The following is a 17,468-nucleotide window of genomic DNA, read 5'->3' as shown; positions in this document are numbered from 1 at the left end:
GCACAGACTTTTCTAAATCATAACTTTTTAAATTCATTATGAAATATTCCTTTTTAGCTGGCAATTTGCTTTTCATCTGTTTAAGTCTGTTATTATCCTCTCTCTCTCTCTCTCTCTCTCTCTCTCTCTCTCTCTCCAACGAAGTCAAGTTCTTACGAATGGCATCTGTTGCACTTCTTGTTATGTTAAGACCATTTTATTGAAACTGGTTTTTTCTCTTTCTCTTGTACCGAGGATCCTTTTATATATTTGTGTCTCTATTGAGAAGGGCCTCCCGCTGGTTACCCATAGACCCGAGGTCTACACAGAACCCCCAACCAAACATCCCCTTTCTCGTCTCTCCATAATACGTCTGGACATCTCAGCTCTCATCCCAAGATTTAAGGCGTTTTAACGAGTCAAAATAAATGTCCTTTTAAGTTAAACCTCCCATATCTCGTACTCTACAAGTTATAGCCGCCGTAGCACAGCAAATGTACCTTCTCCTACTATAATTATCATTAGGAATTGGATAATCGTAAATTTCTTCTCGGTATACGCCGCTGTGGTCCTCCGTAATGGATGGGGATTTGGCTAGACTTACGTTAGATTATTCCTGCAGCCAGAATTATGAGATGTGGCTGCGTGTTTGCAATATGCACTTATGCGCGTTTCACACGGGATTTTAGTGCTAATTTTATTTATATCTTTATTACCCGATGTAGAAAAGAGTCAAGAATTTTGTGAAAACGATTGCAGAAACAGCCCACTAAGAAATACGGGAATAACTATCAGGTTAAGTCGTACTAAAGTCAGGCATAACAGAAGCAACCAGTTTTGTGGCTTACAAGGACGATACCGCTAGACCACCGTCTTCTGGTTGATCCCGGGCGTCATTCAAAAAGGGAGACTCCTTCAGAGTCAGTTGGTGGTCCTACAGAGGTAAATACCCCATAAATATTAGCCGAATGACGTCTGAGGACTCCGGACACTCGATTTTTATCACCGCATGTATCGTTCGAGTTGACAATACTCGTAGATCTTCGTTACTGTTATAGATTACCTGGTGCGGTTCGTTATGGGTTGTTGTGTAATATTTTCGTTAAAAACGGCGCGTTAGAAGTAAAAGCAGACGTATTTAACAAAGGGGTTTAACTGGAGGTTTGGTTACCTAATCATTTGTTATCACCGCTTTGGAAATATTTATTATACATATTTGCTAAAATGTCATACGTTTCCAAGTTAATGCATAAACATGACGCAACAATTTATTTATTTATATTATGACAACAAGTGTCGATTTCTTCTACATATGAAAACAGCTTGATGTTACGTACGCGAAGAAGCCATGATTCGAAAATACACTCAAGAGTATTTCCCGGTTGATAAAACCCGTCGTAAACTTATTTTTTTATATTTTTCCACCAGGTGGCATTGCGGCCTACCATATACGTTTTCTACGTCAAATGCGATTATTTTAGTAACTGAAATAACATCATTATTTCCCACATCAAATATCGACAGTCTTGGAGCGGTATCTGGTACAATACTACTAATATGATTCTGCGTTTAAACAAAAGTGGCAGTTATTATTTAAAAAAATTCAAGAGAACTATAGCTAATTCTTGCACGCCCAAACCGTTAATTTTCGTTGCCACTTCTCTTACTTTCTGATGGTAATAGTCAGCTTTCCTCTTTGCTATCAAGTAATTGGTATAGTTCTCTACCATTTCACATTCTTTCCATGTAGTTTCAGTTTTAACCTTCACAACTTGACCATCTCTTCGTCTTTTTTTCCTTGTTTAGTTCCTGGGTCTCTCGGTTGACATAAGGCGATGTCCGTAACTGTTAAACAGTTTTCCACCAAAGAGCACATATCACTAAATGCGCTTTTATTCACCCGATTATAACTCGCACAAGGCAATCAATACTGTCCAAATTAGATCCAGCTGTTACCGTGGCCACAGTGACTATCTACTATATCTTCATTTATGCTCTTGAATTTCTTCGTTAACGAAAACATGCAGAGAGAAATCCGATCTGTTCCTGAAAACGTATTATCTTGACCACTGACCACACTGCTTTTCGATGCCGGTATTCTAACCGTTAAAAGCTTATGCATAGGAAATGGTGCAGGTCTCCTCGACACTAATGCTCTATTATTTACAAATTTTGTTAAATGCCCGAAAAACCAGTTGATATGATTTCGATATCTCACTAAAGCCGACTGACTGCACTGTGAGTTCCCGGGCCATCCATCCAAACACTAAGTCCCAACGGATTTAAACTTAAATCGCTACAAAACAATCATTTCTACAAACATATTAAATCACTCTATAAAATAGTTAACACTTGACCGTGGGAATCTAGAATCTGATTTAGATTTTAAAGTTTGCCTCTAAAAATACGAAGCTAGTTAGCGAAATCCTCTTGAGAATTGCAAGATGAGAAAGCAGCTGTTAAGAACAAAAGTCCAACTCTTTCTCCCAGAATACTGTCTCTCGGAAAATGAGAGAAAGTATGAGAAAGGTGCCCTCATTAAGCCACGTGATATATCAAATGACTTTTCGTTTATGGACTCTCTAATTTGCAGTGTTTTATGACCGATTCCGGGTAAAAAAAAAAAAAAAGTCGCAGAAAAAAAGTCACATGAAAAAAAAAATATACAGGAAAATGTCACATTAATCTTTCCGAGATGGTGACCCCAAAGGATTTAAGCTATGTAACCATGTATCTACCTTTGCAGTGTGTTTAGTACAAGCCCGTTATGGAGTTTTTTTTTTTTTTTTTTTTTTTTTTTAAATAGCCCGGTAAGTGTCCACCTTTGCGTAGTGTTTAGTACAAACCCGTCGGGGATTTTTATTTAACCTGGTATGTATCCACCTTTGCGGCGTGTTTAGTACAAGCCCGTCTGGGATTACCGTAAAAACATAAGTAAAAGAATCAATATAAAAAAGATAATGACCCCCTAAAAATATTGTGAATTTTTCCCAGTGACTATTACCGTCCACCATAAATGAATTTGACTTTTTTCCTGTGACTATTTTCGACCACCTGTCCGATTATTTGTTTCACCATCTCGTTTAAAAGAAATCAAAAGTTACTACCTTATTTACCTGTAATGAATTTGTATTTTTGTATTTCCAATGTTGGAGCATTGGAGCGTACACAAGTCCCGTAAACTTCCTTTTGGGGAAATCAAATAACAGAACATTTTCAGTTAATAATTTTTGACTTACTCTTATAATCATTAATAGAAAGGGACTACAGGTAACCCCTGATGAATGCTTTCATTATATTATCTTAAGTTTATTGAAACCCTTTAGTAATACCAGTTTAACAATGCGTCTATGATGATAATACCTGTATATTCTCCATCAACGCCTCCAGCCCACGCACACACAAACACACGCACACACACACAAACTCACACATCCGCTACAAACTCTCCCAGAAACACTGGTTAAGAAAAATGTATGCCTACTGGTAGACCCAATAACCGTAGCAATGGAATCCGCTTATGCTCGATGTTAAACAACGACAGTAATTGGGGGAAAGGATTGTGGCCGAGAAGAAACGGGTACGGAAGATGGCTGCTCCCGTCGTCCTCCAGGGCACCTGGGAAAGGCTTTCCCGCCCGAGGGGATTAAGTCCTGCTCATAATATTTCCCGGATGACATTATTATTAGAGGGGCCATTGTCCGGGAGGCCGTGTTGTGGGGACGACTAATCCCCTGGCCGGGATTTATTCTAGAAAGGATTCCACGACGCCAAAGAAAGAAGCCGAAGGAAGACAAGGCAATGGTTAGCTACGTGGTTATTAAAATCCCCAGAGCCAATAACTAACTCCTACTCTCTCTCTCTCTCTCTCTCTCTCTGAAGAGAGCTCTTGTTAAGGGATGTCATTTCCATGTTGCGAGATTAGTAACCATTCCTCTATCAGCCATATAGGCGTCCTCCATACAGCAGTGCCAAATATTTCGAAAGATAAAAAGGAGAAGAAATAGCGGACAATAATCTTGTAAGGCGAGATGGTTTCCGTGTCTTTGAAATCCCGCTGTCAACTTGGCTGAACGTTCGTTATCTTCTTGTATAAAAACCGGCTCCGCCGACCATAACCGTTATGTGTATGCTATGAGACTACGGTGGAATGAGGAGGTGAAGATGATATACAATTGTATGAAAGTACTACATGAAAGTGAAACGTTTAACCGTCTGAAAAATGACTCTTAGCTTTCCCGTTTCTGTCTCGAAACTTCAAATAATTAGATAAAAAGGCAAAATGGAAGGGTGATCTGATTTTTGTTGTTATTCGACTTATATATGTTAGAGAGAGAGAGAGAGAGAGAGAGAGAGAGAGAGAGAGAGAGAGAGAGAGAGAGAGAGAGACCAAGCTATATCCTGCAACATGCATGACAATCAAGGGACAGATCTGGAAATTTTTTTCGTCAAGTTTTTGAGGGTATGAATAAATGACCTTTGCGGAAGAAATATAATACTACAAGCAAATGAGGTCATTTGCTAATGGTTATATGAATTCGGAAGTTTGGTCCTGTAAAATAAAAGAAAAAGTAAGAATCCGTCGTAAAAGGAGCTATTAGATCTCAGGCTATGACTAAGAGTGTTTAGGCTGATGGTGAACCAGGTATTTTGCTTACTGTAGTACCATGGAACTATAAACAGTTTAGAGTTCCATGTGTAGTACCTTTGTGAGAAGAAAGAAACAAAACAGATAAATACGAGAGAGAGAGAGAGAGAGAGAGAGAGAGAGAGAGAGAGAGAGAGAGAGGACAGCCTCCATCAAGAAAATAAAGTGGTGTTTCTGGAACAATATTGGAGGTGGACTTGGAGACAATAAGCCAAGACACGTCTCCGGGTCTTGTTGTGTACCGAACGGGGCTAAAGTCAACAGTCAGCCGACAGGGAGCAAACAGGGACACGTCCCACCCAACATCTAATAATGATGATGATTATAGGTCTATCAGTTGATGCACTTTTATTATATAAATAAATCTAATAACCTATTTTACTTCTTAGTTTGATCATTCATTTCTTCATGAATAGTGAAGTAGGTTTTCAGTGCTTATAATGATCTAAAAGTTTGACAGTACAGTCAATGGCTTTCCTTGATTGCCTGTAAAGTTTCCTTAGGCCTACAACTATAGGGGATAGATAAAAAACCACATTTTGAAATATCAGAAATTTCCTGTAACACAATTTATAACTAAGAATCAAATTAAGAACATGAAACCTGGCTAATTTGCTGAATATTTTCCGCACAAATTACTCTATGAATCACTCGGAGACTTCTAGAGTCCAGTGATAAAATTCAGGAGAAATATTGCTTCGAGTTCTTTCAATGGCCTGCTATCTTTTATGTAGATGTCTTGTATTTTCCATTTCATCTGTTGATTCACTCATTTTAATCATGTTTTAATTACATCAACGCAGTTGCAGTTCTATCAAGAAGCTAAATAAAAAAATAAGAGTACGGGAAAAAAAACTGTTATAGTGCCTAAGAAGAAGAAGAAGAAGAAGAAGAAAAAAATAGACTAACATATGCTGCCTTGTGCCGTTTACATTATACCTACAGCCATCTCCACCAGGAAGAAAAAAATATGAAATTCATTTCAAAGAAAATTCAAATATGCTAGACACGGAAAGCGAGGACATAACCGATACATATAATTTTTTTTTTTTCTACGCAACAGATTGTGCATATTCCGAAGCGTTCTGCGTCAAAACAAACGGTTCCACGGCTGGAAAAGCCAGGCTGCCAGATGGCGCCACCCATTTCATTAAAGTGAGAAAGAACGCGAGAGAGTCAGAGATAGGGAGAGGGAGAGATTAAGATTTCTATATTTTCTTTTCAACTATGTTTTGAGGAGTTAAATATAGTGGTTGACTGACTCGTAGAACGTTTTTAATTTTGAGACGAGACCCGACATTTCATGATCAATCCTGAGACCTCAGTAGTAGGTCATTGTTAAACACAACAGGCAATTTTAGACCTGCGAACAGGCTGAAAAGAACACACGCACGCATGCCCGCACAAACACACCAAGGAATGTCTTAACATTAAACGCCACAAGAACAACAGCTTCAGGAATGAAAAATGGAAAGAGAAATGAAAAATGGGCTTTACGTGTTTAGCATTGACGAGAGGCGTCTGGTATCCTGTGGGACGGTAGAGATCCTGCTTGTTGACATCCGTATGGAGATCCCCGAGGAACAGTTCTCGCTTGACTCCTGAAGTAATGGCGGGTGAGGAGGATGAAGAGGAGGAGGAGGAGGAAGAAGCTGAGGAGGAACTCGACGAAGAAGAAGAGGAGAGCTTGGAGAGTCTCGTCTCTTCGACCCTCAAGAGCTGGAGCTCATGCCACGCCCCTCCTAGCCCCCTGGTGCAGTCTTCGTCCTGGGCGACATCGTTGGTTGTCTCCATGTAGGCCAGTACCGTGTGAGGCCTGTGGGGCTTCCAGGGCTGTGGATGCAAAGAGATACAAACAGATAAAAAAATGTTATTTCTGCCATATTTCATTTTCTTGTTCCTACGCTTCTCACTTCTAGACCAAAATATTCCTGCTTCTCTCGACATGACGACTGGCTCTGTTCTATTCCACCTTATGTCTACAGAATATGCACCCAGATGTGAGTGACTGATTTGTGGCTATTAAAACTGGCGTCACAGCAGCTAGGTTATCGACGCCTTCCCAGAAGTAACGTCAGTGATTACTCCAAAGTAATAGTTTGCCCTTTTAATTTGATTTACCTAATATTGGAAGCAAAAGCTTGAAGATATCACTTCATATGTGTGCCTTAAATGGCTTGGAAGCACTCCTAATGCTCTGGTAGCGTGCTCTTTGATTTTGATGCAAAATAGTAAAAACCTCGAGTAAAAGGTTTTAGATTCTTTTGGGTGAGATTTTTAAATGTTTTAGGAAGTAAAACAATCTGATGGTATGGTAGCACTTCTTAAGTTTCGTATCAGATGTCAGTTACTTTGGATACAAAGTTTTAAATATTTTGGAAATTCAGCTTTAAATACTTTGGAAGAGGATCTTTCAGTGCTTTGTAAGTTTGGTTTAAAGAAATAAAATAATGACATTCCTAGAAAGTGATGAATAAATGCTTTGTAAGTGAGTTTTGTATAAAGCAAAACTTTAGGTGCTTTGGCTAAGAGACTTTAACTGCTTTGAAGTTAAGACATCAAATAATTTTAAGGCAAAATTTTGAATGATTTGGAATTTTCTTAAATTCTTAGGAAGGGAGTTTTTAAACATTCTGGAAGATAGGTTTTCAGTATTTTGGAATCAAGAATTAATACTTTTGTGAGGCAAGGTTTTAAATTTGTTAACAGCAAGGGTTAAGTTTATAAGAAAGAAAACTGTAAATTCTTTTATTCACAGAAAAAAAAAATACTACAAAACACGGGAATTACTTAAAACTCTGGAATGCTGTTTCAAAGATTTATTTGAACAACGTACTATATATACTGGAAAAAACAATGGAGCTGCTTCTGAGGCTGGAATTTCACTGCTTAGCAAGCAAGATTTTAAATTTATGACAGTTTTAAAGAGACTTACATAATTTCCAAGCAAAGATTTATTGGCTCTTAGGTAAAGATCTTATATAATTAGGGAGATGGATTCAAATACCACGGAATAAAGTTGCAAGTATTTCAGAAGCAGATTCTAATATGAAGGCAAGGTTTTAGTTACTTCTAAGTCCTCGCTTTTGAAACGAAGATTTTAATGAAGATAGTTTTTCTTGTGAAGCGCTACTTATATAGTTTGTCAGTTAAGGTTGCGACTTTTCAAAAAAATTTCCTGAAAACTTCTTTTGTAATGAAAAATCTAACGTTGGATTCAATGAAATTCTCACTTTGTATTCTTTAGAATTAGTCTCCACCGATGACTGTCATCAGTAAATTCAGCTCCACATTTTCTTTCAGTTAAGTCATAAGTGTTTTATGCTTATTCATTGAGAAGCCATAAAAAAGGGCCACGTAAGATGTTATTCATTTCCTACAGATGATTAAAAGTAAATATCATGCATTTGTCACAGAAAAGTTTTAGTTATCAAAAAATTCTGTGGAGAATATACTAGGCTGGAGGAGATCCAACCGCTTAGCTTGGAAGTGGGACACTATACTCTGTTTTTTCCATCTGTCCACCCGCCTGTGGTGTTTGCGTATGGTAACACTGCGTCCCGGGCCTTACGCTATGTGTAAAGTTTTAGGTAAATAAAAGGATATCTGGGTGTACATTTGCAACTGAAAAGTGTTTTAATAATTTACTGTATGCTAATTACACCGTTAATATTCGAAATAGGATATTGTTATTATTGTTGAATGTAAGCTGAATGTAACTATCTAAAGCCCGGGACGCAGTGTTACCATACGCAAACACCACAGGCGGATGGACAGATGGAAAAAAAAAACCGAGTATAGTTAGTAATGGAGAGAGTGGAGAAAATCACTGACTGTGAAAAAAAGGGGGGGAGGGCGTTAGAACCAATTAACTTCTGTAAGGCCTCTGAAGGACTTTTGTTTAATTTCATTTAAGGCTAGTTAGGGAGCTATTTCATAATAATAATAATAATAATAATAATAATAATAATAATAATAATAATAATAATATTAATAATAATAAGCTGGAAGAAGACCTTCATTAATACACGTTTTATTGGCTGCTGAAATAGCCATTATTTTCAATAATAATAATAATAATAATAATAATAATAATAATAATAATAATAATAATAATAAGCAACATTGGGGCTGGTCAGTCGTTGGATGGTGACCGCTCTCCTCGGCGTTGATTCCTTGGGAAGGATCTTTACCATAAATTTCTCAGTCTACTCAGCTGTAAATGAGTACTATACCCTGATGGGTAGGGTCCAGCTATGGGTTAAATAGCAAAACTCAGCAATGATGGAAAGAAATGATGGAATAAACGACAACGACGTAAATGGAACCTCTGGCAACAGAGGAGCTTCGTCCGGCAACCAGGTATTCAACCCAATTGTAGGGGACGACGGTCAGGTACTTGGAGGTCGTCATCCAGCAACTGATCACCACAACGACAGTAATGAACAGCCTGAGATTGGAGCTACAGAGGCAAAAAAGGAAGAAATGGACAAGAGAAGAAAATAAGGAAATATGGAGATGCTACATCAGAAGCAACCCGACGGAGAGAGGATATAGAAGAAGATTGGTCAACATCTGGAATGAGAGGAATAACACCCCCCAAACAGAGCAGAGGCTGGCAGACCAAGTAAGGAACATAAAGAAAAAGAACTGGCTCTCCCAACAGAAAGAGAAGAACTAGGAAAGGGAAATGTCCACACCCGACAACGAATTACACGAAGACGAACTGAGAGACGATGCCACAGAAGACGACAGGGAGGATGAGGTATCAAACAACGACACACGAAGAAACACCGACGAAGTAACAGAGAGGACGGAATGGGTAGAAAAGATTTAGGACAATGGATGGAGCCAGATACAGAGAGAACAAAGATCCCCTCCATGAAAGCCTACAAACACAAGAAATTAAGGGAGAAAACAAGTGAGGTCAAATGAATAATGGGCCTAATACACACCACCAGTATCACAGAAACAAATAACTTGACATAATGCAGGAGCAAGATTAGTAGCAGAACTGATGGGGATTCGAAACACAAACACCACCGTCACAAACCGAACCCAACAGAAACCAAGACAGCAACCTCCTTGGAAAAGGCGCCTGGAAAAGCAAATCATGGTGAATGAGATCTGACTTGAGTAAACTGAAAAGAGATGGCAGAAAAAAAGGCTAAGAAGCAAGAAAACAAGGGAGGAACTCAACGAGAAATACAAAGTACAAAGAGAGGGGACTAAACACACAATAGAAGATGTAAAACAGAGGCTTAAGGCCAAAGCACACAAGATGCCAACGGTACATGAACAGGATAATGGGATACCAACAGAACAAACTATTCGGAACCAACCAGAAAGACAATACAGCCAACTAAGAGGGGGAAGACAACCACCCAGAAAATTCCTGAAGCCGATCAAGTAAGAGACTCTGGGAAATAAACATATGGAGCAATCCGGGTGGTATCACACAACAAACATGCAACATGGCTCCAGGAAGTCAAGGAAGAAGAAACAGGGAGAATAAAACAAAGATTCACAGACATCACGACACACAGTCAGACACCAACTAAAGAAAATGCCAAACTGGAAAGCCCCAGGTCCCCATGAAGTCCATGGATACTGGCTCAAAAACTTCAAGGCCCTACACCCACGAAATAGCAGAACAACTCCAGCATTGTATCTCAAATCACCAAGCACCCAAATGGATGACCACAGGAAGAACATCCTTAGTACAAAAAGACAAGAGTAAGGGAAATATAGCCAGTAACTACAGGCCTATCACTGCCTACCAAATAATGTGGAAGTTACTAACAGGTATCATCAGTGAAAGGCTATACAACTACCTAGAGGAGACAAACACCATCCCACCAACAGAAAGGCTGCAGAAGGAAGTGTAGGGGCACAAAAGACCAGCTCCTGATAGAACAAAATGGTAATGAAGAACAGTAGGAGAAGGTAAACCAACCTAAGCATGGCATGGATAGACTATAAGAAAGCCTTCGACATGATACCACACACATGGCTAATAGAATGCCTGAAAATATATGGGGCAGAGGGAAAATACCATCAGCTCTCAAAAATACAAAAATAAAATGCGCAACTGGAATACAATACTTACAAGCTCTGGAAAAAGACTAGCAGAGGTTAATATCAGGAGAGGGATCTTCCAGGGCGACTCACTGTCCCACTACTCTTCGTAGTAGCCATGATTCCCATGACAAAAGTACTACAGAAGATGGATGCCGGGTACCAACTCAAGAAAAGAGGCAACAAAATCAACCATCTGATGTTCATGGACGACATCAAGCTGTATGGTAAGAGCATCAAGGAAATAGATTACCCTAATCCAGACTGTAAGGATGTATCTGGGGACATCAGGATGGAGTTTGGAATAGAAAAATGCGCCTTAGTCAACATACAAAAAGGCAAAGTAACGAGAACTGAAGGATAAAGCTACCAGATGGGGGGAGCAACATCAAACACATAGATGAGACAGGATACAAATACATGGGGAATAATGGAAGGAGGAGATATAAAACACAAGAGATGAAGGACACGATCAGGAAAGAATATATGCAGAGACTCAAGGCGATACTCAAGTCAAAACTCAACGCCGGAAATATGATAAAAGCCATAAACACATGGGCAGTGCAGTAATCAGATACAGCGCAGGAATAGTGGAATGGACGAAGGCAGAACTCCGCAGCATAGATCAGAAACCAGGAAACAAATGACAATACACAAAGCACTACACCCAAGAGCAAATACGGACAGACTATACATAACACAGGAAGGAGGAGAGGACTACTAAGTATAGAGGACTGCGTCGACATCGAAAACAGAGCACTGGGGCAATATCTGAAAACCAGTGAAGACGAGTGGCTAAAGAGTGCATGGAAGAAGGACTAATAAAAGTAGACGAAGACCCAGAAATATACAGAGACAGGAGAAAAGACAGAAAGAACAGAGGAATGGCACAACAAACCAATGCACGGACAATACATGAGACAGACTAAAGAACTAGCCAGCGATGACAATTGGCAATGGCTACAAAGGGGAGAGCTAAAGAAGGAAACTGAAGGAATGATAACAGCGGCACAAGATCAGGCCTAAGAACCAGATATGTTCAAAGTATGATAGACGGAAATAACATCTCTCCCATATGTAGGAAGTGCAATACGAAAAATGAAACCATAAACACATAGCAAGTGAATGCCCGGCACTTGCACAGAACCAGTACAAAAAGAGGCATGATTCAGTGGCAAAAGCCCTCCACTGGAGCTGTGCAAGAACATCAGCTACCTTGCAGTAATAAGTGGTACGAGCACAACCTGAAGGAGTGATAGAAAACGATCAGGCAAAGATCCTCTGGGACTATGGGTATCAGAACGGATAGGGTGATACGTGCAAACAGACAGACGTGACGTTGATTGACAAAGTCAAGAAGAAAGTATCTCTCATTGATGTCGCAATACCATGGGACACCAGAGTTGAAGAGAAAGAGAGGGAAAAAATGGATAAGTATCAAGATCTGAAAATAGAAAGAAATAAGAAGGATATGGGATATGCCAGTGGAAATCGTACCCATAATCATAGGAGCACTAGGCACGATCCCAAGATCCCTGAAAAGGAATCTGGAAAAACTAGAGGCTGAAGTAGCTCCGGGCCTCATGCAGAAGAGTGTGATCTAGAAACGGCACACATAGTAAGAAAAAGTGATGGACTCCTAAGGAGGCAGGATGCAACCCGAACCCACACTATAAATAACCACCCAGTCGAATTGGAGGACTGTGATAGAGCAAAAAAAAAAAAAAAAAAAAAAAAAAAAAAAAAAAAAAAAAATAATAATAATAATAATAATAATAATAGTAATAATGGAGAACAAATCCACCAATTATGTAAATGTACATATATTTCAGTTTAAAAAAACAGCAAAGATAGCTTTCGGGAATCTGTACGGTTCCCTTATCAATAATAATAATAATACTGCAATGTTTTAATTACAAACCATGAACTTACAGTTCCCAAAAATAATGATTTTTCTTTTCCAAAAATTATTATTGCCATTATTTTCATTATTACTGTTGTTAACTAAATATCCCCAAAGACAGGAGGACACCACAAGTAGCATTATCCTTCTTATCAATTCACCAGAACCCAAGAGACAATTGGAGAGACCATCCATCAGTCCAAACTCCTTATCTCAGAATATTCCTCACCTTGTTCACTTTGCCGGGGCAGGTGGCGTTGACCTGGGCTGCTATCAAGGCCGCGTCTCTGTGAGAGTGGGCTACGACTTCCACCCTGCGGAGATAAGAAGAGAAACAGATGGAGATATGACGCGATCTTTAAAATGATTTGGAGGAATGATGGGACGTGCGAAACGAAGAGGCTGGAATGAATGTGTAGGGTGAATATCCTTACCAATATAAAATCAGGGGTCGAGTGTATACCTGTCATTTGAACTGGGATGGTTTAAACTGATTGATGCGAATTGCATACACTTAGGATGATAAAATGCACATAAAATCATAGTAAAGAATAAACCTGACGTAAGTAAAGCCTGAAAGAATATGGTAAATCTTTTCTGACGAGCACTAAGGAGAAACAGGCATAAATACGAAAAGATTTGGAAATAATATGGCATTTAGTTCATTATTACCTGTGAACTATGGGAAAATTATTAATGAAATATGATCGGATCATAGTCAACAAGGAGATAAACTGATCTTTAGGTTTTTCAAATGGTGTTTATTTCAGAAGTCAGCTGAGGGAAAATGGCTAGATGGAGTATTATCTAGGCCTTTTAAACGTTTCTCATAACGTTCCTAGAATGGCAAGTGACTAGGATCTTTTGATTATAAGATTAACACACGGGTAATGTTTCAAGGATATATAAATATGTTCGTGTGTGTGCGTGTACTGTGACAGTGTGTACAACAAAAGGAAAGTGTTGAACTAAAACTGCTTTCAAATCTATCTCTCTAAACATCGCAGTTGCAATGACGCAAGTATGAAGAAATAAAATTCTTGACCAAATAAATTTTGTACTGAGCAGCAAATAAACTCTATCAAAGTAGCACATCTGAGACAAATAACTTGTATATTACTATGGAAATTTCAACACGAAAGTTAGAAAGTATTAGAGAGAGGTTTCAAGAAGTATCCGGTTGACCTGTAGACAGGGGTAATGCTCAACAGATGAACAGAATTCAGTCCTCATTTTTATCGTGATGTCTGTACTGGACAATATTCAGCTCTGTTTACTGAGAGGTTAGTTTGCAAGGTGATAGAGGAAACGATTGAGTTGCATGTTCATACACTGGAAATGTTGAATAAGAAAATAAACAGGCACAGATTTTAAATAACTAAATGCGAATGAGGTAGGACGTTTATCCACTGAGAAAATACATTAGTTGGCGATCTATAAATGGTAAGTGAAAAACGCAGGACCTGATAGAGGCACCGCCCTACTGCTACTCCTAAACAGGTACCAGAAGGTGTCATTTCTGGGCTCGGCCGTGTCGCTCCGTGAAATAGGTTCCTTTAGCACTATTTCTAAGGTAAAATATTAGCAACCGAACTGAAACTACTCCCTTCCCATGAAGCAACTGAACTGAAACCAACACCACACAGTAACATTCAACAACAGCGACATCTTACTTCGTCAGCGTATACTCCGCTTCCGTTCCTCCCGGTGTGACCCAAGACGGGCGTCCCATAGTCAAGTGGCCGTGGGCGGAGAGGGTGTGGACAGGGTGGGCGCAGGAGGGGTCCCTGTAGAAGTGGAGTGCCAGCTGGAAGGTGCTGTCGCGGTGGAAGCTGTAGGACCTCAGGACGTAGCGGGGACCAGGGCGGGACTCGCAGCTGAAAGATATAAACATGCAAATTAGACCGACGACTCCCGGTATCCTTTTCTCTCTGATTCTTAAAAAAACGACGTTACGGGTAAGTCTACGTATAGGGTAGAGGCCATTTCCTTATTGGACATTTCAAGAAGAACATCGTGGTACAATATAACTTACTTTAGATGCTAAAACTGCTAAAGGGATCATATATACCTCCAGAGAATTTTATGTAATGGAGAAAACCATAGAGCTCTTAACGGATTAGGAGAAGAGTCTGCTCTATCATTTGACCTTCTGAACTTCGTTTTCTCTTTCTCTCTCCATTCTTTAGTTCTGTAAAATACGTTCAGCTTCTCCTATCGCAAAGAATGACCTGATCTTGGAGAAATGTAATTTAAATCGAACTGAAGTCACGTGGCTTAATACTATTCTTTCCACGTCCAAACTATATAGGATTTTTCTCCCAAGTTCTATTTTCCAAAGATCAATGCTGTTTATTTTTTCTATCTATGTTGAGGAGTACCGAGAAAAATTGAGCATTTTGTTTTATATCTACGCTGAAGAGACAGAAATGGGATTACAGATTTATTTTGCATTTAGGTCCTGGATGGAAGAGTTTATTTTATACTTATGTTGAGGATACCTGAAATAATTTAAAGATTTATTTTATATCAATTGCCAGAGTTTAAAATTATACTTTACGTGTTGAGGAGACTGAGAATTATTTAATTATCAGTTATATATATATATATATATATATATATATATATATGTGTGTGTGTGGTGTGTGTGTGTGTGTGTGTGTGTGTGTACGTATATATAATCTGAGAAGGTTTAAACTGATTATTTTATATTCATGATGAGGACACCTAGATAGGTTTACAAATTTTAAATATGCATATAATACTATACATATAATATATATATATGCACACACACACACACACACACACACATATATATATATATATATATATATATCTATATAATATATATATATATATCTATATATATAGATAGATAGTAGATAGATAGATATATAGATAGATATATGATATACATACATATGTATATATAATATAAATATATCTATATATATATATATATATATATATATATATATATATATATATATATATAAATGATAATAAGATACCGCGAAGGGTTTAACAGTTTATGTTGGGTTAATGATCAGGAGACGAAGCAATATTTCACCAGTGCACGTCACCCTGAAAACAGTTCTGAAATATTTAGATTATGCCATGATTATTTTCAAAGGGACGGCGCTAATATAAAAGAATACTTCAGGCACCATCGTTAATCATCGTAATCGTATTGAATCTTTTAATAATCACAATAAGACGCTCTCATTTTCAACAAGCAGATCCTTCTCAGATCCGAGCAGGGTCTATTTGCAGTTGGATATTGCTGCTGGTAAAGGTATCATCTTCATTAACACATTGGCGAACGAGAGGTAGAAACCCCAACAACGGTCTGGGGTGAAAATAAAAGAGATGCGGTTAAACGCAGAAGGGGTTCGTTCTGGTATCACGTTTTTACCGCATCTCAAAGTTAAAAACTTCGTCATTTCATAACTCCTCTCTCTCTCTCTCTCTCTCTCTCTCTCTCTTTCGAACTGCCCCTTCTCTCTCTCTCTCTAACAAACTCCCCCTCTTTCTCTCTAACGAACTCCCTCTCTATCTCTCTTTCGAGGTCCCTCTCTTTCTCTCTCTCTAACAGCCTCCATCTCTTTCTCTCTCTCTAACGAACTCCCTCTCTATCTTTCTCTTTTGAGCTCCCTCTCTTTCTAACGACCTCCCTATCTTTCTCTCTCTCAAAAGAACTCCCTCTCTTTCTCTAACGAACCGCCTCTTTCTCTCTCTCTAACGAACTCCCTCTCTTTCTCTCTAACGAACCCCCTCTTTCTCTCTCTCTAACGAACTCCCATTTTTTTCTCTCTCTCTAACGAACTCTCTCTCTCTCTAACGAACTCCCTCTCTTTCTCTCTAACGAACTCCCTCTCTTTCTCTCTCTAACGAACTTCCTCTCTTTCTCTCTAACGAACTTCCTCTCTCTCTCTCTAACGAACTCCCTCACTTTCTCTTTCGAGCTCCCTCTCTTTCTAACGAACTCCATCTCTTTCTCTCTCTAACGAACTCCCTCTCGTTCTTTCTCTCTCTCTATAAAGAACTCCCTCACTTTCTCTCTCTCTCTCTCTTTTGAGCTCCCTCTCATTCTAACGAACTCCCTCTCTTTCTCTCTCTAACGAACTCCCTCTCTTTCTCTCTCTTTCGAGCTCATTTTGGTATACTTTGCATACCATGTAATTAAATGATTGAGATGTTTGTATATTTCACTTCGTTTTCATCATTTTATGCTGTTCCTATAATAATAATAATAATAATAATAATAATAATAATAATAATAATAATAATAATAATAATAATAATAATAATAAAATCTAAGTGACAGTCTCTTCGCTGTCTTATCTAGTTTGACTTGTAATTCAACTTATTTGTTATTTATATTTATTTTTCTTTGCTATTTTTTCATAGTTTGTCCAATTATTCACCGTGTCTGTCTCTTTACTGGCCTGTTCATGCTAATGGTTGTGTGTCTATTCGCCATCTCCCGTCTAAGAATAACTGAAATGCGTCCGTTAAATTGTAATTCGCATTATAGAAATATATATTGCTGGATAAAAAAAAGTTCCATATTCATAAAAATTAGGAACATAAACAAATATAATTCGATGCGTGTTCTTCATTTCTTCATTATTGGCTTGGTGGAAATTGATTAGGAGGAAGCCACACAAACTATTTATTAAGTGCTAACTCGCATACATGCCAGAATGTTCATAAAAACAAACGTATTTATCTGATAAAATTGACTTGAATTTCTTGCAAAAGAGCAAGACCCAAGTTATTTTGTCATTTACCCACTACTCAGTTTAAAGTGGTACCTGTGAGAAAAAGCTGCAGAAGTGTAATACAATGTCACAC

The 17,468-nt window shown here is 38.5% G+C and overlaps 1 protein-coding gene across 1 annotated transcript in view; it reads right to left on the bottom strand.

Annotated features, from left to right (window-relative positions):
* Positions 1 to 17,468, bottom strand: part of LOC135213005 (protein APCDD1-like) — a 229,984-nt gene that overhangs the window by 41,862 nt on the left and 170,654 nt on the right. The window contains 3 exon segments of the mRNA XM_064246784.1: positions 6,125 to 6,460; positions 12,838 to 12,922; positions 14,282 to 14,485. Coding sequence (XP_064102854.1) covers positions 6,125 to 6,460; positions 12,838 to 12,922; positions 14,282 to 14,485 — 625 coding nt within the window.

Source organism: Macrobrachium nipponense, chromosome 42, assembly GCF_015104395.2.
Source record: "Macrobrachium nipponense isolate FS-2020 chromosome 42, ASM1510439v2, whole genome shotgun sequence".
Taxonomy (NCBI): Eukaryota; Metazoa; Arthropoda; class Malacostraca; order Decapoda; family Palaemonidae; genus Macrobrachium; species Macrobrachium nipponense.
Note: the sequence above shows the minus strand (reverse complement) of the source record. Positions and strands in the feature narration are given on the sequence as shown.